The sequence below is a fragment of the Thamnophis elegans genome, chromosome 15 (genome assembly GCF_009769535.1).
Source record: "Thamnophis elegans isolate rThaEle1 chromosome 15, rThaEle1.pri, whole genome shotgun sequence".
NCBI lineage: Eukaryota > Metazoa > Chordata > Lepidosauria > Squamata > Colubridae > Thamnophis > Thamnophis elegans.
In genome coordinates this window covers 2625760-2649474 of record NC_045555.1, presented here as the reverse complement: position 1 = coordinate 2649474, position 23715 = coordinate 2625760, and the positions used below count along the sequence as shown (strand labels likewise).

At 48.7% G+C, this 23715-nt stretch overlaps 1 protein-coding gene across 1 annotated transcript in view; it reads left to right on the top strand.

Annotated features, from left to right (window-relative positions):
• Positions 1–23289, top strand: part of SKI (SKI proto-oncogene) — a 135900-nt gene extending 112611 nt beyond the window's left edge. Inside the window, 6 exon segments of the mRNA XM_032232280.1 lie at positions 16286–16408; positions 17024–17139; positions 18236–18528; positions 19727–20037; positions 20895–21125; positions 22868–23289. Coding sequence (XP_032088171.1) covers positions 16286–16408; positions 17024–17139; positions 18236–18528; positions 19727–20037; positions 20895–21125; positions 22868–23056 — 1263 coding nt within the window. The 3' untranslated portion in view covers positions 23057–23289.
• The last annotated feature ends 426 nt before the right edge of the window (positions 23290–23715 follow it).

Below are 23715 nucleotides of genomic sequence, written 5' to 3'. Positions count from 1 at the left end.
GGTAAGGATGGATGCCCTTTTCGCCTTGAAATGTTTACGGTGGTTTTGATCCCACCTGGATGTTCTCAACGGCAAGGAGCATGGTTTTTTTGGGGAGTTTTCTGTTACGGTCTCCCATCTTCTCGTGTGAAATTGGAAGACCACCGTAACTGGGTGGAAATGGTGGCCCTTCAGAGGCTCCCCATCCAAGTCACCCAACTTACGTTTGCGGCTTCCCCAGAATGGAACGGCTCGTCCGCCGTCTTCTTCCTTCGATGCCGTTTCTCGATGGGTTGGCGTTATCAGACAGATGTGGTTTACGAGACCGGCATGTCTTTCTCAATGGCAACAGATGCAGTTATTGTGTAAGAGCGGAGGTCCCCCCCCCAGTGCCGATTGTCCTCCCAAGTCTCTGTATGAACGGCGACGCCGTAAAGCGGAGCATCATTGCTCTACGAAATAAGTCTCGACGGTGAATTGGTCTTTTTTTTGTCCTCTTCTAAACTCTCTCTCTGCTCTGACCTGCAACTCTGGTTATTTTATTTTTATTTTGGGGGGGAGGGGGGGAGTCGCCCTCGCGACCTTTGCCCCCTTGATGGACGTCCCAGCAAGACCGTCTGCTCCAAGGTGACACAACGGCTACTGTCGGTTTAGCAGATGCGGTGTCAAGGAGGGAGGCAGCCAAGCGGAGAAAATGAAACTGTCTAAGCTACTCACATTGGGGGGGGGGGGGAGAGAAATGTCAGCGCAGCAAGGTTTTTGTTTTTTTTAATGTCCTTTTCTTAGCTTGGAAGGATGATGCAGGGTAGAGATTTCAAGACCGTTTCTGACATGCGCGGGGCAAACTTTCAGTATTAGATCTAGAAGTCAGCGAGATATACAGGCTGGAGGGATTTCTTGGATGCCCAGTGATGACAGGAGGACGATTTACAGAATTAAATGAAAGGTGATGAAAGGGTTAAAAGTGGATGAGGACCCTTCTTTCTCCCCCCCATTAATCAAAACATGTGCCTGCCCGCCCATGCGCACGCACACACACACACACATGGGAAATCTGTAATCTAGGGTTGAAGGTGAGATTGGATCTGGTCTTCTGTGAAATCCAGATTAGATTATCTCCCTTTGAAGGGGAAGGGAGAAAAGGTGATCATTTGAAACAGATTAGGAAGGGAGGGTCTTTAAAAGTCAATGGCGAAATAGCGAAAATGTTTAAAGATATATCTGCTAAAATGCTGGAAATGTCATCAACTACCGAGACCGTGTTATCACATGTGGTGGACGTGCACAGAAGCAAGGAATGATTGGGTTAAAATACGAACACGGTTAGAGAAAATATTGCCTAGACGTATAGCGTTGAGGCCAGAGGTATTCTTATGGGTATCTTACCAGAGAAATATAGTAAAGAAGATACATAATTTGATCGTACATGTTATAACGGCGGAAAGCAGATAAAATCCCGTCAGAAGGAGAGATAATAAAGAAGATTTTAGACTGTGCAGAAATGAATCGGTTAACATTGAGAATAAAAGATCGAGTAGTACTTCAAGACATGGGAGTTGAAAAACTTTGCACAAGACAGATAGGAGGGGGATGAGGAGAGAGAGGGTATAAGGTGGGTGGGTGGGTGGGTGGGTGGGTGGGTAGGTAGGTAGGTAGGTAGGTAGGTAGGTAGGTAGGTAGGTAGGTAGATAGATAGATAGATAGATAGATAGATAGATAGATAGATGATAGATAGATAGATAGATAGATAGATAGATAGATAGATAGATAGATAGATAGATAGATGATAGATAGATAGATAGATAGATAGATAGATGGGATAGATGGGATAGATAGATAGATGATGGATGGATAGATAAGAGAGAGAGAAATGATAGATAGACAGATACAGAGATAGATACAGAGATAAATTAGAAAGATGATAGAGATAGAGTTACAGATAGATAGAGAGATAGATAGATGGATGGATGGATAGATAGATGATAGATAGATAGATAGATAGATAGATAGATAGATAGATAGACAGACAGACAGACAGACAGACAGACAGACAGATGATGGACGGATAGATAAGAGAGAGAGAAATTATAGATAGACAGACAGATATAGAGATAGATACAGAGATAAATTAGAAAGATGATAGAGATAGAGTTACAGACAGACAGACAGATAGATAGATAGATAATGGATGGATGGATGGATAGATAGATAGATGATTGATAGATTGATAGATAGATAGATAATAGATAGATGATAGAGATATAGATAGATTGATAGATAAAGAGATACAGAGATAGATAGAAAGAGAAAGAAAGAGAGAGAGAGAGAGAGTGTCTGGAGGCAAAGGAACAAGTAGCAGTAATTATGCCATAGGAGCCACAACATTAGATCCACAGATGTGGACATCAAATGATTGCTTTTTGTTATCTGTGACCTCAAGATCTTGCTGGGGGGATCTTGGATTACATGGTGGTGATCCATCCAAGACCTTTACCATTTCCGTTGCTAACCAACGGAGAGCCAGCTGCCCATAGAGAATAGAATAGGCCTAAAAAAACGGAGCCAACCCCCCCCCCCCCCTGGACCAACCACAGGAGCAACTGGCCAGGCTGGGAGAGATGAGTTGGACTCCTCCTGGTTTCTGTCTACACAAACCCCTCCCTCTGGGACCCCCAATCTGTGCCCCCACCCTGGGCTGCTATCAAACTGTCCCTTTTGAGACGACCAAAGGGGGGACAGACATACAAAAAAACATACTTGGCTTCACCCGCATCTCAATGCTTAAAAAGCCCAGCTTTGGCCTGATTTGGGGAGAGGGGCTTTTCTCCATTGCCACTGTCCCTCCCCTCCCCCAAGCCCCCGCCAGGTTGAGCGTGGCCCGTCCCCTGGTATTGTAGTCCCTGGGGAAGGGGGACATTTACACCTTTGCCCCTGGATGTGACAGCTGTGTGTGTGTGTGTGGGGAGCTCTGAAACGCCTTTTCCCAAACTGCCCTTTTCTTTCCTGCACTCGGTTTGAGCCTATTAATGGGGCGGTTTAGTCACGCTGCATGGAAGCTTTCCCTGTTCTCTATTTCACACACACAGAACACACACACACACACACACACACACACACACACACCATAATCCATCACATTACAACAGAGATTGAAAGATGGGGCCCAGATTCTCCCTCCCTCCCTCTCTCTCTCTCTCTCACACACACACACTGCAAATTATCCTAAAAATACGAGTTCCAGGTGTAGTTATAAAAGACATTGCGATCTCCGGAACTTTAAAATACAGTGTATATTGCTCACTAAGCTTTCGTTAGCCACTGCTAACATCCTCAGAGTGTTAAAAACCATTAAAGAGATACCTGCCTTTATACACTATTAAGCAATTTGGCCATTGCACGCATGATAGGCCCATCCACCTGTAATTAGCTTTGTTGTTTTTACACCAGGCATGTTAAATCGATGCTCCTATTCCTTCCTCCCCTATCGAACAGTTCCGGAGATCACAATGTCTGTTTCATGTATGTATGTATGTATGTATGTATGTATGTATGAAAACATACATACACATTTTTTGCTGATAAATAAATGAAGGGAGACTAGTTTAGATCTATTTCAAGCTATTTAGCTCTCATCAGCTAGCCATACCCTTACTGGGATTTGAACTTGGGCTATTTTATATGTTAGGCAGTTATATTAACCTCTAAGGTCACGAGCTCTCCTCCCTTATCAGCTGAGCCAGGGGAATGATTAGATATTTTGTCCTACCAGGTGCCCCCCTCCTCTCTCTCTCTCTCTCTCTCTTTCTCTCTCTCTGTCTCTCTGTCTTTCTGTCTTTCTCTCCCTCCCTCCCTCCCTCCCTCCGGTGTGAAACGGGAAGATGAAAACTGAGTTTAGGGTGCTTTTTAAAAAAAATAACGTTCAAAGGAAGGAAGGATAGGATAGGATGGTGGGAGAGGAAGAAAGGGAGGGGTACAATGGTGGGTTGCAGGTGGTACGCCCTGGCGTACCGGAGCCTGCCCGGAGCATCAGGTACCATTCCGGTACAGTGCTCCGGAGCCCGAGCTCCTTACCTGTCCTTTAAAGCCTTCGGCGCTTCCTCGCACGCCCATGGCAAATATGCATTGGAACGGGATCCAGAACCCACCACTGGAGGGGTAGTAAGAGTAGGAGAGAGGGTAAGAAGGGGAGGAAGAGGGGAGAAGTAGGGGAGATGAAGGGGAAGAAGAAAAGAGATAGGAGAGGGGGAAAGAAGAAAGGAGAGAAGAAAGGAGGTTAGTAGAAAAGGAGAGGGAAGAAGAAGTAAAATAAGATGGAAGTACGGGATGGCGGGACAGCAATCTCGATTATTATTATGAAATCTTTAGGGAAAGAATGGAATTATGTGTGTTAAAGGATAACACGTAATAACAACAATATTCGTGAGAACGTATGTGAATGTATGAGAATAAAAATAAAAAACTTAAAAAAAAAAAAAAAGGATGGAGGCTGGGTGAGACGGCTGCCCCCCCCTTCCTCTAACAGATTGTCCCCATTTGGCCATTTGGCTGGGGCAAATGGGCAGCTTTCCAGGGACACTGAAAATAGGACAAATTTGTGCTCTGGCCTAGTTCTCTGTGCAAAATTTCAGTACCTTTCAAAGCAGCGTTTCTCACGCGGGGCAACTTTACAACGGGTGGACTTCAACTCCCAGAATTCTTTGCTGGCTGGGGAATTCTGGGAGGTGAAGTCCACCTGTCTTAAAAGTTGTCCAGCCTGAGAAACGCTGCCTTAAAGTATTCGGTCAGTTGGTTTTTTTTTTAAAGTAAAAAAAAAAAAAAAACCTCAGAAAGTCTCTCCCACAATTTCATTTAAATTGAGAATTAGGGTTCTGGTCTCCAGGAATACTATGAAGAACTAATGAGGCACTTGAATCCACCACCACCCCCAAACCCAATTTTATCTGAAATCAGTTTTCTGGCCAACTTCCTCATAACACGAAGATTTTTTTCCCCCCACCCTGCTTTTAAAGCCCTTAATTCAAGTAATGTTGACATTTGCAAGGGAAGATGGCCCAGCCCTGCCCCTTCTCTGCCCTGCCCCTCCTTCTCCAGATGTTCCTGCTGTGGCAAAGAGAGCCACAGCCCTGGTTTTTCAAGGCGATGCAGATGAGTCTTGGCGGATGATGGGCTTCCCCCCCATCCCCGTCCCCGTCCCCAGGACAACACCCCCCCCCCCCCCGAGAATCCCATGGAGAATTACATTTCAAAGAGCCTTTCCTTGAATTTTATTTTTGGTTTGTTTGTTTTCAGCAGGGAGATTTTTCAGAGCCGGTTTTGCGCACGGTTTCTGTCCCGCTGATGCTTTCTGGATTCCCAAGTCCGGGAGATGTTTTGATGGTTTTCAGAAGGAAAAGTTAGAAGGGGGATGGGGTAGCCAAGCCCCCTTTGTTTCTGCTCCGAGCAGAGTTTGATGAGTTGGCTTTCGGGCTGAAGGGGAGGACAAGATCGCCACCAAGAACGGAATGGACCTCAGAAAGGGCTCTTCCTGACCCTGGAGGCCATTAAGAAAATAACAGACAAGACTTGTAGCTCCGATGTTAGATTTGGACAGTGGTTTGCTCTCTCGTTTATGTTTCTGAAACATTTCCTTACCAGACTAATGATGATGTTACCTCGCCTGGTAATGCAACGTTCAGAAGCCGAAAAGCTTAGAGAGCAAAACCCCTGCCGAAAACCGTTAAAGAAAAGCACAGTTGTGATAACCAGCAGGTGCAATGGGTATCTTTTTTTTAAAATTTTTCAGTGCGCTATCAAGAGTTGTGGGGAGCATTTAAGAGATGTGTACATGTGTGTCTGTGTGTGTGTGTGTTTTCCAGGGACGATCTCAGCTTGCGTTGGGCATGAGTGTTTCCTTTTTCATTATCTTCAACTTTGACGTTCCTGAGATCAGCGGCGGTGAATGAGACACATCCTCTAATTCAGACAACACCAGATATAAAGCCATTCCTGTGGCTTTAGGAGAAAGGCTTTCGTGGGTGTGTCATTTCCACCAACAGGACTTGCGAGATGATTCAGCTTCTATCCGGGAAGTCAGCAGCCACCCATGTCCCACACCGTGTTCTAACTCCATCAGAGGCATCAATGCACCAACAATGCGCTGTCTTTCCCCGCTTACTAGGTGTTCTGTCGCGGTCCTGACAAAACCCCTTTTATTAAACGGATGTGAATTCCTCTCATTCGCATTCAGCCAAGGCCTGGCAAACAGTCTTGCAAAGGTGAATTTAGGACCACAGACCTTATCTAGCTTGGAAAGCTGCCCTGTCAATATTTTCCAAACGCAGTGGTGTGCAGGGAAAGACTTGGCACAGAGTCTCTGAGATTCACGGACAGATCTTCACACTCCTGAAACGGACGAACGAACGAATTGGTTCCTGTAAAGACCCCCTCTGCTTTTGCTCCTCTTTTATTTCCTCTGGGAGGGGCCATTCACCATCCACCTGTGGCTTTACTCCCAAGTCAACCATGATTTCTTAACTGTTTCTTCTGGCAGCCCTGTGCATGCGCACACTGGGAACAGGCTCCAGCTGTTCTTCTGCCTCACTGATGTCTGACTCTGAAGGCAGCTGATAACTGGCATATGGCCCTGGCTCCCTCTCTGCCTCCAGCACAGAGCCTTCCCCACACTCCAGGACTGGCCCAGGTTCCTCCCCCAACCTCCTCACTGTCCGACTCTGGTGGGCCACAACCCTAGGATCCCGGATTTAGTTCTGTTCCTCCAAACTTGACCATCCCTCCTTCTTCTGGACGGATGGGGCTACTTGACCTAGCCCGAGTTTGGCATTGGCCGTCATCCATCGCCGAGGAAGGAAAGAGCTGTCATGCTGGAATTCAGCTGCTCTCATCCAGGTGGATGACACCTACACTTCCCACCTGTTTAACTCCGCGGGAGTTAAAACCGCTCCCAGCATCTTCCGCCATCTGGAGCGTGCAAGACCGAATTTGAGTAAGAGAGACAGATCTCAAAATTAGGTTGGTCGCTGGCTTTGAAGTTTTGAGCATCTGTTTTTTCCAACTTCATTCCTTTTCTGATTTTTTTTTTGTGTGTGGGTGTTTCGCGGCATTAGACCCAATTGCTGGCAATTTATAACTAGAATTGCCTTTTTCTTTTAAATTCACCACTTTCCTTTTCCTTCCTGTTTGGAGGTCTCTGCTCTGTTTTAAAAGCTGACTTGTTCAGGCTGCAAAGTCCTTTGGGTCTTTCAAGCAATTTGGGGGGGCCTTTCGGACCCCCCCAAATAGGGAGAAATGTTTGCGGTCAACTGCGTTAAGCAACATCTTGTGACACTGGCTAGTTTGCGGGTCCGTGAGCAGAAGGGAACAAGAAATGATATTTAACTATTTTTGGGTCTGCGGAAATACCACCCCAAGAAAATAAAAAGAGCTGGAAGAGACACCCACCATAGAAAAAAGAAAGGAGGAGAGGAAGGGAAGGGAAGGAAGAAAGAGGTGAGGAGAGGAAGATGGAAGAGAGAAGGAGAGCGGGTAGGAAGGGGAAGAGGAAGAGAAGAGTAGGGGAGAAGGAAGGGAAGAAGGAAGGGAAAGGAGAAGAGGAAGAAAGAAAGGAGAGAAGGGAGGGAGGGAGAGAAAGGAAGAGAGGAGGAGAGGCAGAGGACGGAAGGAAGAAAGAGGTGAGGAGAGGAAGATGGAAGGGAGAATGAGAGAGGGCAGAAAGGGGAAGAGGAAGAGAGGAGTAGGGGAGAGGAAAGGGAAGAAGGAAGGGAAAGGAGAGAGGAAGAAAGAAAGGAGAAAAGGGAGGGAGAGAAAGGAAGAGAGGAGGAGAGGAGATGAGAGGCAGAGGAGGGAAGGAAGATAGAGGTGAGGAGAGGAAGATGGAAGGGAGAATGAGAGAGGGCAGAAAGGGGAAGAGGAAGAGAGAAGTAGGGGAGAAGGAAGGGGAGAAGGAAGGGAAAGGAGAGGAGGAAGGAAGAAGGTAGAGAAGGGGGGGAGGGAGAAAAGAAAGGGAAAAGAAGGTTTTGTCAAAACAGGCGAGGGATAGTAAACAAAGCAACCCAAATGGTATCTTATAACCCTGTAAATGATAAATGTATAAGAACAACAAATGTAAAAAAGAATAATAACCATGTAAATGTATACCTATAATTGTATGTAGAGAACAAAAAGAAACTTTTCTAAAAAGAAAAATGAGTAGAACATGTTGACGTTCCATTGGATTCAGCCACTCTGGCTTGGAAGCCCTGTGTGTTCGTGTGTGTGTGTGTTTCATGCGCAAAGATTGGATTGCTGCTACCCAACCTCTTCCCGAACAAGACCCAGAAAAATGAGTCTGGACCTTCCTCAAACAAACTTTAAGAGTTCTAGCGCAGAGGCCCTGTTGATTTTCTTAAGCCCTGGGGACGTCAAAAGAATTGGCCTCCGATCTCCTGGTGTCTCAGGGGTCTTTTCCAAGCCCCTTCAAGATGGTCTTCAGGCGCCGCCCCGTTCCGAACATTCTCCCTTCACGTGCTCCGCCACCTCCCCAATCGAAAAGAGTTCCCACACAACCGTTGCCAAAGATAATTGCCAGCGGAAAGGGGGACCTTTTCCTGGCTGGGTCTCTCTGCTTCCGAGTAGCTGTGCTTCCTTGGCTGCTCGCCCGTCCGCATGGAAGGGAGGGGGGCAGCAAAGCCCGAGTGTGTATGTGTGAGTGTGTGAGTGTGTCAGAAAGATGGAGAGGAGGAAGGGAACGTTGTTGTCCCTTCTTCCTGAGCACGGCTTAATACGTTTCTCTCCCCCCCCCCCCCAGGAGAGCAAGAGAAAGTTGGGAGTAGGACGCCTGGTTGCACGAGGATCGAGGGAGTCGGGCGGGGGGGGGGGGAGGCCCGTCGGCCTTCCATGATCGCTTCTTGCAGACATTGTTGGGAAGCGAGGTTGTGTTGCAGTTGACACCGGACTGTGAGAAGCTGGACCAGGGGTGATGTGCTTCTCCCACTGTCAATCAATATGAGGGGGGGGGAGATGATGATAGCCAATAGCAGAGGAACGTGCGGGAAGGAGGCAGGTGTACCGAGTCCAAACCTAATTCCTACAGTCTTTTTGTTTTCACACTGACGACAACCCACTGCACCGACAACTTTCCCCCCCTGGCCCTTGGTGTGGTTAGAAGTGTTGTCGTCTGGACCGTCTCTGTGGCTTTTCTCAGTTTTACTACATGTTTTATATTTGCCTTCCCCCCACCCCAAGCAAAGGAAAACCATTTCGCATCTTAAGATTCGGTTTCCTAGTGAGGCAAGGTTTCCGTTCGCCTTTAAAAAAAGAAATCTCTTTTAAAATAGACAAAAGCCCTTTTCACAGAAGCCGAGATGAGAAAAGAGCTTGTTTTCATGTTGAGACTTTTTTGAGGAGCGGGCCGACCTGAAATTATTCTCTTGGAAGCACCTCTGAAAGGGAAGGAAGGGAAGGAATTGTTTCGAAAGAACAGATCTGCGCAGTTAAACAGCGTGGGAAATCATCAAAAACATTGTGCCTAAATATCCCTCTGTTGGGAGCTGACAGTCCACCCTCGGCCAAAACCCAGCCAAAATGTTGCAGCGAGGCACAGAACAAAAACAAAAAAAGAAAAAACACAACAACCCCAAAACAAAACAGAAGTTTCCTCCAGGTTCGGAATTTGGAGCTGCAGCTGTGATTTCTTTTTTTTTCCCCCCAGCGAAGCAGATGAATTTTTTTGCTTCGTCGTGCGGACTTTTTGCAGAAGAAAACATATTTTCTGCAGAGGAAATGAGATTAGAACGTCTGTGAGAAAGGGGCGCGTTTCAAAGCCGCTCGGTAAATATAGCAACTCAAAGCTTGCGCAACGCAACCCACTGCTCCTACACCACGGTTCGTCGTGTCCTTTTCCGTCGCAGCTTGTCAATAAAGCTAAGATACCAGTTTAGATCGGCGTCATTTCCGAAGAACTTAAACACACACACACACACACATACCAGTGGTGGGTTTCGGATCCCGTTCCAACCGGTACGGTTGGAATGGGCCCGGCGTCATCCACATGGACGCGTGCAGCGCGCACATGCATCTTAGCGCCTCTGCGAGCCTCCATGATGCTCCAGCTGCTCTGCGGAGCATAATGCAGGCGCTGTACAGGCCATGCGCGGAAGTACGGAAGCCTTAAAGGACCGGTAAGGCGCTTGGGTAGGCGGGCGGGCTCTCCAGAACACTGTACCGGAACAGTATCCAGTGCTCCAGGCAGGCTCTGGTACGCCCATACTGGGGCGTACCACCTGCAACCCACCACTGACACTCCCTCACCATCCCCACTGTAATATTGATAATTTCAGGCAGAACACATTCAGTCGTGCCATTGATAGATAGTGATTGATAGTGGAAGGCTTCCAGAAAACGCTGTTTGATCCTTGGTCCAGCCCAGGCTAGTGTTGGCACTCACCATGGTGTGTTGTGTTGCAGGTTTTAACAGGGCACGGCACGGACTGATAATGGTGTAAGAGAAGTTGTGTTCCAAGTTTTGAAGGGCTGTGCGTGTGTGTGTGTGTGCCTAATGGATTGTGGGAAAGCCTGGCACGAGGCCAGCAAATATCTTTGGCCCAACTTTAGCCGAACCTGATAGTCCCTTCACAAGTGAGGCCTACGTTGGCTTACCCATCAAATAGGCTGTGTTGGTTGGGTGAGGCTACACAATTGTCAGAAATCTGTGGGGTGAGACACAAGCTGTGTGTATGTGTGAGAGAGAGAGAGAGGGAGGGAGGGAGGGAGGGAGGGAGAGGGAGGGAGGGAGAGATGGTAAAGTATTTTGGCAAATGGCACCACCAATGTTTGGCAATGTCAACCTTCATCGTTCTTTGACTGGGTCAAAAACGTTCCTTTTCTGGCTTGTTTTCCATGGCTCAGGGGCGACTTTTTCTGCCACTGTGTGGAAGCCACGTTGGAGAAAGGAAGGTTGATGGCAGATTTTCATGATTGCAGAGATGATCAAACGCTCGTCTCCTTTCCGAACGCCTTGGATCCATGCAAAAGCACTTCACGGAAATTCATTTCACTGCCCGGTTTGAGCAATGTATATTAGATTAGATTTACAGGGGTTGGACTAGAAGACGTCCAAGGTCCCCTCCAACTCTGTTATCCTGTCATGTTCCATGAGAGAGATGTCACTATGACTGGGTACTTTTCCTGTTCCCCTTATCCCAAAACCAGTGAATGGTGGAACCCAGTGGTGGGAGATCCTACTGGTTGAACAACCAGTTCGGTGATCGCGCGCAGCTTTGAGAAAACTTACCGTCCGCATTACTGCTGCGGAGGAAAACAGCTGAGGCGCACCAACCCGCTCTGCCGCACAACTCAGCTGAGAAGATATAGGTCAGTACGGCGCGCAGCTGATCGTCGGAGCTACCGGTTTGCCCAAACCGATCCGGACAGGCTGCGTCTCACCGCTGTGGAAGCTATACACGGCACATAAAATGGTGGGACTTGAACCACCGTTGCAGATTATGGGAGAAGAGAGCTGAACATTTCTCTCTTTTCAGAACCGGAGGACATTTATTTCTGTTTGGGTAAAATAAGAGACTGCAGTCCGCGCACACACCAGTAATTCTTTTCCCAACCAAACGCATCTCGCGTCTTCCCAATAGCTTTGCCACGTCGGTGGGTTGTTCCTGGGGGAAACGTGGCTCAGCCACACAAGTTGTGGACTTCCAGCTTGGGTCAAAAACAAAACAAAACCAGCCCACCCCACCTCTGCCCAAAACCTTTGGGTGGGAAAGCGCTGTGGCTTTTGCAATGTGCTTGTGTGTGTTTTCCTTCACTCCAACCTCTCGGTTGCTACGGAAAAGTTGAACCAATAAAAGTCTCGTGTGTTGGTGGCCGTTGCACCTGCTCGGTTTGTCAGATGCTTTCAAAGGCACAAGTGTGGGCAGCTTCCCTCTCTATTCCCCTCCCTCCCTCTGCGGTGTCTGTCTCTCTCTCTCTCTCTCTCTCCCGCATCCTCTTTGCCAGCTTCCCAGATTTCACACTGGGAAGTCCATCTTCTCAGCCAGACGCAGAAAGTGTGATTTGTTTTTGCATGTTTGCAAAGTAATTAACTCGGTGCTTTCATGGATTGGGAAATGCTCGAGAGGTCGGGTGCGTTTCAGGCAGCCCTGGAGTCACTCCGGGTGGAAAAATAACGGAGGTTTGTTTACCTGCCCGGCCCTTCACATTCTTGGCAAGTGGGAAAAAGGTGTTTTCAGAAAATGTGGCAAGGGACAGAGGGCAAGGGGTAGGTGGTATGTTGTGTCCCCCCCCCCCCACGTAGCCTCCTTGCCCCAAGTAAAGGAAAATGCACAAAAAATGCTTTGAAATTACTGTATTTTTCAGAGTATAAGATGTACCGGCGTATAAGACGCACCAAGTTATTGAAGAGGCAATTTTTTTAAAAAAAAGTTTTTGCCCTCTGCAGACCTCCCAAAAAATGGCTCATTTTTTTGTCCAAAAAAAGGCATGCATAGCCTTTAGGAGGCTTATAGAATGCTCCTGCAGGCTGGGGGGGGGCAGAAACGATCAGAAAACGGTCCATTTCTCTCTCATTTCTGCCCTCCCCAGCCCCCAGCAGCACTCTGGAAGCCTCCTAAAGGCTTTGCACGGCCATTTTTGCAAAGGAGGTGGTTTCAGGATGCCAAAAATGCTGTATTCAATGTATAAGACGCACCCAGATTTTCACCCTCTTTTTTGAGGGAAAAGGGCACGTCTTATACTCCGTAAAATATGGTAAACAGCTGGACAGTCCTTTAACCAATACTCATGTTTACCTGCACGCGGGAAAACCTACCTCACTGCCATTTTTAAGGAGCATGAACTGAGTTCAGAGGGGAACAAGTGAGTGAGATTTCCTACAGAAAATAAGAGAACAGACTACGCAGCCCAGGGAGAAAAAATTGCAAAGGGGAGGATGGAGTTGGAAAAGGGAACGCCCAGCCTACGAATACCAGGGATTGTAGTCCTCCCAGAGAGAGTGGGGGATGGTTTTGGTAGCGAAAGAGTTTTCAGCGGGTGGGTGTTGGTTGGCAAGAGGCCATCTGGCAACCGGAGTCCCCCGAGCGTGGAAAGGTCTCCTAGGCCTTGACATTTTTGCTGATGTATTTCGAGCTCCTGTCAACTGTGCTATCACCTTGCCTGCTGATCTTATGATTAGGCCTCGGCCTGAAGATGAGGGTGGGGGGAGAGATGGCCCTCCAAAGCAGGGGAGGGGGAGAAGCCTCTCTTGGCCTTCGACCACACTCGGCTTTGCCACGGCCAGGCAGGACCCACCAGGCGCGTCCGACACGAAGCTCCGTCAACGAAGGGGGGGGGGTTGCTAGGAGCCCCGTTAAGAGCCGCGTGCTCAGGAACAAGCGCTGTGTTGCTCGGGAACATCTGTTTGGAACTCAGAACGGGAATAAGATGCAGAGAAAGTCTGCTTTGGAAGTTTGGTTCATGCCCCGCCTTCCCTTTTGAGCCCCATATCTCTCTTGCAACCCTTTGGGGAGGGGGGGGGTAGGTTCCAAGAAGGCTTCACCGGCAGCCGGGTGGCATCCTTGGGACCCAACAAGTGGTTTGAAACCTTCGACAAACCAGCACGAAACATCTGTGGGATGGGAGGCGACCGCGCCCTTCTGGGAAGGGCATGATGGGGACTGCAGCGTGCTGGGATAGCAGCACCATTGGTCTTGTCATTTTTCGGAAACGCACCTTGCCTGTTTTTTGCGTGTGTCCAATTGTCCGGCCTCTCTGATGGGGAGGGGGCAATGGGACTTCACCCAAGGGGGTCTCAGACATCCTTTCTGATTGGCTGGCTATTTACCTAAAGAAGTGACTGGGGGCTGGTTGATTGGCAGCCTGACTTTTCCACAATTTTTAACTTTGGATGTCACAAAGTCGAAAGGAACAACCACGAGAAAGTTCGTGGTTACCTGTCAAAGCCTGATTGGTTGGCATTCGGTGTGTGTGTGTGTGTGTGTGTGTGTGCACAATTAATTGGTTTTGTCTCTTCTTTAAAAGTTGTCTTCCTCTTCTTGACTGCTATATTCACCTTTTCAAAAAAATCATTTTTGTTGCCCTGCTGGAGTCGCCTTACGGATGAGAGACGGGGGACGGCAGGGAAGTTTAATAAATAAATAATAATAAAACCCATCCATCCCAGAAAAGAGGCTCTTTTGCCAAGGCTGTGAGATCTGCCATCTATCTCCCCCCCAAAAAAAAAACTACCCCTCCCCCTCCCTCCCATCTGCAAAAGAAATCTCTTTCCTGTGGAGCAAAAATGGACGGGGGGGGGGAAAGAGGGGGGGAGTGTCAGACTCCCCCCTCCCCCAAAGGGGATGGTAGGAAAGAACAGGCCCCTGTTCTGAGCTCTGCCACCTGCTTCTCCGTCCCCCCCTTCCTCCTCGCCCTCCCCCTCCCCTTCAGCCATCCCCACAGGCCGGCTGGGCTGGGACCAGCAGCATTTGCCAAATAGCATTCGGATGCTGTCACCATTTCCTTTTTCCTATGCAGCCGCAGGAGGAGGAGCAGCAGCAGAAAAAGATCCCCCGTCGGCCCTGGTGTGCAAAGACTCCGGGGCAAACGCAAACCATCTTGGTTGGTTTAAATCAAAGCAAGGGGGTCTGGAACCTAGACTGGACCTCTTGCGAGTGCACAGGGCAAGTTTGGGAGACGGAGGTGCAGGAGGGGGGGGGAGGAGGTTTGAGCTTCCTTGGCCTGGTAGATTCTCAAAGAACCCAGTTGCTTCTTTGGCCATCCGATCTGGCTCCGAATCCCGAAAAGCCATCAGCTGGTCTTCCTAATAGGAAAGGTGGAGAGGGAGAAAAATGAGAGGGTTTCAGGTAGGTGGGATCCCTCAAGGATCCTGCCTCGTTGGAGCAGATGGGGATTTCCTTCCTGCCCCAAGAGACCCCACGTGAAGTGGGGAGGGGGGGGGGAGGAAGAAACCCTCGGAATGGCCCTGGAAAAGTCCGGAGGTGGTGATGGGCTAGAGGGATTTCTTCCCCTTCCCCCCCCCTCCATTCTGGCCCGGTGATATATAGGCCGAGCGATCGGAGCGACTGGTGGAAGAGGCATAGCAGGATCTCGGCAAGCGGCCAGCAGATTCTGCTGCAGCTGCGGCATTGTGAAGTCATCGCCTTAACAACCGCTGCAAACAGAATAACAAAGTCTGGGTTCTTTGCATCACGATTCCCCCTGCTCCGATTCCAGAACCAGCCGGCCCCGTCTTTAAGGTTCACCTTTCCTTTTCCAATTAGCCAGGCACGCAGTTTGCAAAATTCTTTGGCTGGGTCGTTTTATTTTCCCCCTCTCCTTAAATCTCATCCTTTAAGGAAAAGCATCTTCTGGAAAACCTCATAATGATAGTTTTATTAATGTATCTTCGAGAAGTATTTGGTTTTGGGAAAAGTCAGGTTAGCTGCACGGAAGGGCCTCTCCAGTACGAGTTTCTGCTGAAATATAATTAAATAGATCTCCTCTCGGATTGGACCCGTTGCCAGGGGATTTGACGGTGAGCTGAACTGGTTTGCTGCTGTTTTTTCTACAATATATATGGAGCTCAGATTTAGGAACCGTTGGACACACGTCCTTTCAAACGATTGGTGTTTACAGTCTTAGGTGGGCTCGAACTGACGTGGGTTCCTACCGTTTTGGACCGTTTCAGCTGAACCGGTAGTAATAAGTTTGGCGGCCTGGGCTGCTGGAATCGACAGCAACCCAGGCCTGCTACGCCTCTGAACTGGTTCTCCGGTTCATCTTGTTTTTCGGTTCTGCGCATGCGGAGAACAATTTGAATCGCACTGCGCATGCGTGCGGGGCCCCCACATGAGCAAACCAACAGTACTGCCTGCTGTAACCCGATGTGTTTTGAGACCTCTCTCGTGCTCAAAAGTGGACTTTCTTTGTACATGCCAGGTACAGAAGAAGCAAAATATCTGTATTTGCAGCCGTCGATACAAGTTCAGGCTTTTTAACTTCCTGCCGAATTTTTAGTTAAACTTCTTTGGAAACATTTTGTTTGGAGACCCTGCAGAGACTGATGAAGGATGCCATGTTAGGATGCTCGCATTTGGAGTTTTAACCTCGGACCCAATTTTCTCTTCTTCGTTCCCCGTTTTCTAGTGAAGGAGGAAAAGGGGGTTTCTTTATTAATTGGGGGTGGGGGGAAGCAGCTTTCGTGAAGCGGTGGAAGAGGCTACAAACTGGATCCGGTTGGTCGTAATATCGGCCCTCCTTTGACAGATGTTTGTTCTTTTTTTTTTAATGCAGTGGAAAATAACCAATGTTTTTTTTTAAATAAGTCCTTTTTTTCCTCCCCTTTCAGGTCCCATCCGATCCGCTTGTCCCCAAGAAACTCAAAACAGACGATGCCCTGCAGTCTCCCTTACTTGGGGATAAGGAGAAGCAGTCCAGCTGGCTACGATCCTTGTCCAATTCATCCAGTAAGGTGAGTTTTGGGGGAAAGATGTCAGGTTTTGAAGGCTGAAAGGGGCAGCACCCCCAAAATGGCCCTTGGTTGGATTTGAGTCTGGATAGCTTTGCGTTGGCTTCATTTATTGGAGTGTGATGTTGGGCCAGTAGGCTCTGCACACCCTTGCTTCTGTGCGGTACGCAACACTCACAAACCTTGGTACCATTTACCCAGAGCAGGGATTGGCAACCTTAAACACTCAAAGAGCCATAAAAATCCTAACTGGAAGCCGATCAGAAGTCCGTTCCTCCCCTCCCCTCCCCCCCCAACCATAGAGTCTCCTTCTAGCGCAGCATCCTTTTTCCTCTATCTGTCCTAACCGAAAGCCCTATCAGTTGTGGAGCCAACCACCGACAGGGAGCCACAGCAGAGGGATGAAAGTGCCACTTGCAGCTCCAGAGCCGCAGGTTGCTCATCCCTGTCCTAGGGATAAGCCTTCTGCTTTCAGCCTTTCAGAGATTCAGAAGCCCGGATCTACAAAACTCGATCCCTTTCCAGTCTCCATCCAGCCAGTCGTTTGCTATATCTTTGTTTTATCCATTTGTCTCTTACGGGATTTTTTTTCCTCATCTCTTTTTTTAACAAAATCAGAATATTGGGTGTCTTCATCCGCGGCAGCGTCTTTCTGCATTCCGGCCCTGGTCCCCCGCCGTTTCAGCCAGCGAGAAGGACGTCACCAACCACATCCCGACATTAATTAGAGACAGGTAAGAAGAAGAGTTTTCCCTCAGAGCCGAAATTTGAAGGCCGTTAAATTTAATAGGTGGCCAGGTGCGTTACCTGAATGCAAGGGCTCTGAAACGTATCCCACAGGGAGCATCAACACCACAAGATCTTCATATCTGGGCACAAATAAGATGCTACAGACAGGATTGGGGGTATAAAATTAAGACTTTTGGAGCATAGGGTAATATCATGCGGTTGAGCTAGAGAAGTTGATGGGTCAGATGAATAAATTGTGTCTATGGTCACTTAGCCAGTGGTTAAGACGCTGGGCTTGTCGATCAGAAAGGTCAGCAGATTGGCGGTTCGAATCCCCAGCGCCACCTAACAGAGTGAGCTCCTGTTACTTGCCCCAGCTTCTAAGAAGGCCGAGGGATGTGGTAGCTCACTGGCTAAGATGTTGAGCTTGTCGACCAGAAAGGCCAGCTGTTTTGCAGTTCTAATCCCTAGCGCTGCGTAACAGAGTGAGCTCCCATGACGTGTCCCAGCTTCTGCCAACCTAGCAGTTCGAAAGCGTGTAAAAAATGCAAGTAGAAAAATGGGAACCACTTATGTTCAAACATTGTGATGCCCACATAGTTGTGTGATTGCTGGCAGCGGATTCAAAAATTACAACGGTTGCTGCGGTGTGGGGGGTGGGTCATGTGATTCCCTTTTGCAACCTCCTGACTAGCAAAGTCAAATGGGGAAGCCAGGTTCACATTCTTAATTGAACAACTGCAGTGATTCACTTAGCAACAGTGACCCAAAAGGGGCAAAATTCACTTTACAACCATCTTGTTTAGCATCAGAGATTTTGGGCTCAATCGTGGTCGTAAGTCAAGAACTACCTATATATTTCCTAACTTTTTAAAAAAAAAGATAACTATGTTACTTTGTCTCTTTAAAATTTGGGGGCAGCAAAATAAAGACTTAGTTTGCCCGGTGAAGAAAGGAACTTTTAAAAACTGGCAATTAAACCTTTTGATGATTCATTGCGTTAATGAGAAATCTTCCCAAGGAGCGATTTCCTCTAATGAGTCACCCCAAAATAGCTTTGTGGGGGCTTGTGAGGTAACCCAGCCTTCTTTTCTTGCACAGTTGCTATTCGTATAAAAGTTTTGAGAACTCCGTCGCACCCAACGTGGCGCTGGCCCCCCCTCCTCAGCCAAAGATCGTGAGCAACCCACTGTGCCCCCCGGCTGCCTTGCGGAACGCCGAGCCCCTCAGCAGCCCTCCCCAGCTCCGGAAAAGGAAACACGTCGCCGAACACACAGCTGTGCCCGAACCACCGCCCCCCGCCGCAGCCGTGCCCACCGTCGTCCCTCCCGTCCCTGCCGCGGAAGAAGAGAAGGAATCTGAAGCCGAGATAGAAGTGGAAACCCGAGAAGAGTGTAAGTGGGGCTTTTTCAAAGGGGAGGAAAATCCTTGGCCTCTTTGGCTCAGAAAAAAAAAATGGATTTGGTGGTCCACTAATTGTCAAGCACCAGGGAAAATCAGGAGATCGAGGCAGTTCAAATGAGTATTAAAAATTATTGTAAGAACCAGAACTACTAACAGTCAAGGGGAAGTAGCGGGAGATAAGAATTAGAAGGAATTCAAGAAGGACTAGGCTTAGATCTCTTGTGGGAGCGCAGGGACTCATGACTGATGACGCATTTGACTCCTCCCTCCCTTGGGCTTATTGTCTCCTACAATAATTTCACGCTACAAGCCATCCTTCCAATCGGTTGAACTTTTGAAAAAGCAAACTGCCTTTGGAAGGCGGTCCTGGGGCTTCGGGCCCGTCTGGAGGTGGTGGCCAGAGAGAGAACGGGACTTCCCTTGAGTGCTGTTCAGCGCCACTATTCTGCAAGGTTGAACGAATGCTGGTCTCAGCTTCACACAGTCGAAATATGTCCTGTTTCAGGGACAGAAGTGCACGACACGCTTCCAGCCAACGTGTTGTGTTTCTTCGCACTCGCACTCCCTACCTTTATGGTTATAGGGCCAGGATGGCAAACCTATTGCATGCATGCCACAGGTGGCACGCTCTCTGCCGGCACGCGAACCGGCACCCCAGCTGAGCTCCGCTGTGCATGGGCATGCCTCCTGCTGACCAGCTGATTGAGAATGTAACTATATACAGTACATCCAATAGGAAGGGCCTCGCAGGAGCAGATAGAGGTAAATCCTAGAGGGGCAGGAAATGCATCCCTGAACAACGGAGATGAATGCTAGAGAGGAATAAAGCTGCATACAAGGCCGATATAATACCTGTAACAGCATACACATGCACAGGGGGGCTTCAAGGGAGGCCTGCTAGACCCAGAACGGAGCGCGCGGGGCTATGCGGGCATGCATGAGAGGAGTGCATAGGTGGTCGTGTACGCATGTGCAGAAGGGCTGGGGGTTCACGGACTCGGTGTGGGCACCCACATGTGCGCTGTTGGGCGCACATGTGCTTTCGGCACACGAGGACAAAAAGGTTAGCCATCACTGTTATAGGGCATGACGGTGAAACAGGGTTTGACTTATGCTCCCCACAAGCCCCACACGTTGCCTGAGGATGAGGCTCATTGCCGCGGCTTCTTTCCTTCCCTCTCTCTGCAGTCACTTCCTCCCTGTCCTCGCTCTCCTCGCCGTCCTTCACCTCTTCGGGTTCAGCCAAGGATATGAATTCCCCCAGCCTGCAAGTCCAGCCCGCCGCCGGCAACGCTGTCTTTGAAGTGTCAAGTCACGCCGAGCCTCAGAACGGGCCCAACGGGCTGGAAGCTGAGCTGGAGCATCTGAGGCAGGCCTTGGATGGCGGCCTGGACACCAAAGAAGCCAAAGAGAAATTCCTCCACGAGGTGGTGAAGATGAGGGTGAAGCAGGAGGAGAAGCTCAACGCCGCCTTGCAGGCCAAGCGCAGTCTCCACCAGGTAATTGGGGGGGGGGGGCACCCGGAGCCCATGACATGGAAGGGACCCCAGTAGCATTAGATTCAAGTCTCGTCTCGGGGGGGGGGGAGGGGGCACTCCCATTTCACTCTCCACTGCTTCAAATGGTCCAGCTGGATCCTTGAAGCTCAGATTGGATGGGGTTGTGTTACAGTTCCTTGACATACAACAGTTCATTTAGCGACTGTTTGAACTTACGGCGGCACTGAAAAAAATGTGACATGACCTTGGCAGCATCTCCATGGTCACATGATTTACCATATTTTTCGTAGTATAAGATGCACCAAGATTTTGAAGAAGCAAATTTTTTTAAAAAAAAGGTTTTTGTACTCTGCAGACCTCCCAGAAACAGCCCGGTTTTTTGCAAAAATGGGCCCGTATTTTTGTCAAAAAAAAGGGCATGCATAGCCTTTAGGAGGCTTATAGAGTGCTCCTAGGGGCTGGGGGGTGGTAAACGGTCTGTTTTTTGCTCATTTCTGCCCTCCCCTGCCCCCAGGAGCACTCTGGAAGCCTCCTAAAGGCTATGCACAGCCATTTTGGTGAAGGGGCAGGGTTTTGGGGGGCTAAAAATGCTGTATTCAGTGTATGATGCACCCAGATCTTCAGCCTCTTTTTTGAGGGAAAAAGATGCTCCGAAACATACGGTACATTTGGATGCTTATACTCCAAAAAATATGGTACATTTGGATGCTTGACAGCCGGTTCATATTTATGACGGTTGCAGTGTCCTGGGGGAAGTCAGATTCGTAGGTGAGCCAAAGGGGCGTTCCCCCCCCCCCCAATACTCTTCCTCCTCCTCCCCCGGGCCCTTCCGCTGTTAATACACCTTGTTGTCCCAGGAGCTGGAGTTCCTCCGCGTGGCCAAGAAAGAGAAGTTGAGGGAGGCAACGGAAGCCAAGCGCAACCTGAGGAAGGAGATCGAACGCCTCCGGGCAGAGAACGAGAAGAAGATGAAAGAGGCCAATGAGTCTCGGATACGGCTCAAGCGGGAATTGGAGCAGGCCCGACAGGTCCGGGTATGCGACAAGGGTTGTGAGGCCGGCCGTCTACGAGCCAAATACTCAGCCCAGGTGAGTGTGGAAGCGATGGTACTTACGAAGCTCAAGAGAGACGTTTGCTCTCTCTCTCCCAAAAATTAAAAGATCAAGGACGCCTCCGGGGCTAGCGGCCCTGCTTTCCGGACCTTTCAATGTAACTCTTCGCGGGAAGGCTCGGTGGAAACACTCCGAGTCGCTGAGCATCTCGCGCTCAAATTTGTCCTTCGCCTCACATGTCTGAGCCGCACTTTTCAATTTTGGGTTCGGATTCCTGTTCTCGGGTTTGAGTCGGACTGTGAATCAACTTTTTGGGAGAGCCTTGTCATCGCCGGGATGTCTTTCCCAGCCTCCCCTGATTAACAGAAAAGGCTACTGGTTGAGAGGCCTCTGTAATGGTCTGCGGGAATGGCCTTGGGAGACGGAGCCAAGAGAATGGATAGATAAGAGACAGCAGAGTCCACAGATATATAATGGGTGGAGAAACAGGCTCAGAAGGGACCCTTATCTAGATTTTGGGGGCTGTAAAAGGGAATCGTTCCAGATTCGGTTCACTTTGTAGCTTGATAATGAAGTAGAATCAGCGTAGCTGGTCATGTTTCCTGTCTGGTCTACCTGCCAGCTTCAGGAGAGCCGAGGCAGAAAGAGATGCAAACATGGGACTTCTGAGCCTGGCATCTCCGCCACGAAGCATTAAGACGAGAACTGGGTGCGCCAGGTGGTCGCCTCCCACTTTCACAGCTGGGATGTGGCAGGCAGGAGCCCCGAATTGCACTGTCTGGCTTTTTCCTGCAGAGGCTCAGCTGCCTCTTCAGGGCTTTTGCAGGTGGCTCTGTCCCTTTTCAATTTTTATGTGGTTGCAGGGGAGGGAGAAGGGGCTCGGCATGACACAGACACACACACAGACGAGACACAGAGAGAGGGACAGACAGACACAGAAAGGGAGACACACACAGAGAGAGACAGAGAGACAGAGACAGAGAGTGGGGAAACAGAGAGACAGAGAGAGACACAGAAAGAGAGAAAGAAAAGGAAAGAAACAGAGAGACAGAAAGACAGAGAAACACAGAGAGAGAGACAGAGAAAGAGAAAGAGAGAAGGAAAGAAACAGACAGAGAGAGAGGGAAAGTAACAGAGAGAGACAAAGAGAAAGAGAGAGAGAGAAGGAAAGAATCAGAGATAGAGAGAGACACAGAGACCGAGAGAAAGAGAGAGAAAGACAGAGAGAAAGAGAAAGAGATGGAAAGAAACAGAGAGAAATAAAGGCAGAGAGAGACAGAGAGAGGGTGAAAGAAACACAAAGAGACAGAGAAAGGGAGAGAGAGAAGGAAAGAATCAGAGAGAGAGAGAGAGAGAGACAGAGACTGAGAGAAAGAGAGAGAAAGACGGAGAGAAAGAGAAGGAAAGAAACAGAGAGACAGAAAGACAGAGACACACATAGAGACAGAGAGGGTGAAAGAAACACAGAGGCACAGAGAGAGACAGGAAAGAAACAGACAGACAGAGAGAGGGAAAGTAACACAGAGAGAGAGACAAAGAGAAAGAGAAGAAAAGAATCAGAGAGAGAGAGAGACAGAGACTGAGAAAAAGAGAGAGAAAGACAGAGAGAAAGAGTGGGTGGGTGGGTGGGAAGAAACACAGAGAGAGCACGCTACCAAGAAGGACAAGAGTCCAAAAAGCTAGGAGAGAGAGGGAGGCACCCACCCACCCCCATCACTCTCAGCAGTTCTGGGGAGACCCCGCTAACCCTTCTGCTCTGCTCATCTCGTCCCCACCAGATCGAAGACCTGCAGGTGAAGCTCCAGCACGCGGAGGCGGACCGAGAACAGCTGCGGGCCGACCTCTTGCACGAGCGCGAGGCGCGCGAGAACTTGGAAAAAGCCGTCAAGGAACTGCAAGAGCAGCTCTGGTCAAAGCATAACGACCTGCCCAACAGTGCGCACACCCCGAAAGACCCTGAGAACTGAGACCCCACCCCATCCCACCCCACCTACACACCCCCGGCTCAAGACCGGCGGAATCCTGCCTGTGGCCCGAGGGCCGATCCGTGCATAGTAAGCAAGACTGCGTGGAAGAGGCGTTCCCCATCCCTATCCCTGCATGTGGCTAAAGACCATGGATCCATGGTTCTTAAATCGGAGGGCAAATGTTGTTAACTCTTTAATAACGGAAAGCACTGAAATTCTGCCTCTTTTTTTTTTTAAGAAAAAAAAAAAATCCGTATAGCACAACATTTTCCTGTGCCTATAACGTGACAAAGTGTTTATAAATCTACTCTTTTGAGTCTGCAGCAAAAAAGAAAAAAATAAGGAAAAAAATTTAAAATGTATTTTTCTTTTCTACTTGGGGGGGAAGGAAAAAACCCCCTATCTGGTCAGCAGCATTTGTGGAAATAAGGGACAAGCTTCTTCTAGGGCTGCTACAATTGTGTGTGTGTTTGTGTGTTATATATATATATATATATATATATATATATAATATATATATACATATATATATATACATACATATATACATATATATATATATATATATATATATATACATACATACATACATACACACACACACACACATACATACATACATACATATTTGTATGTGTGTGCTTGTGTATCCATACACC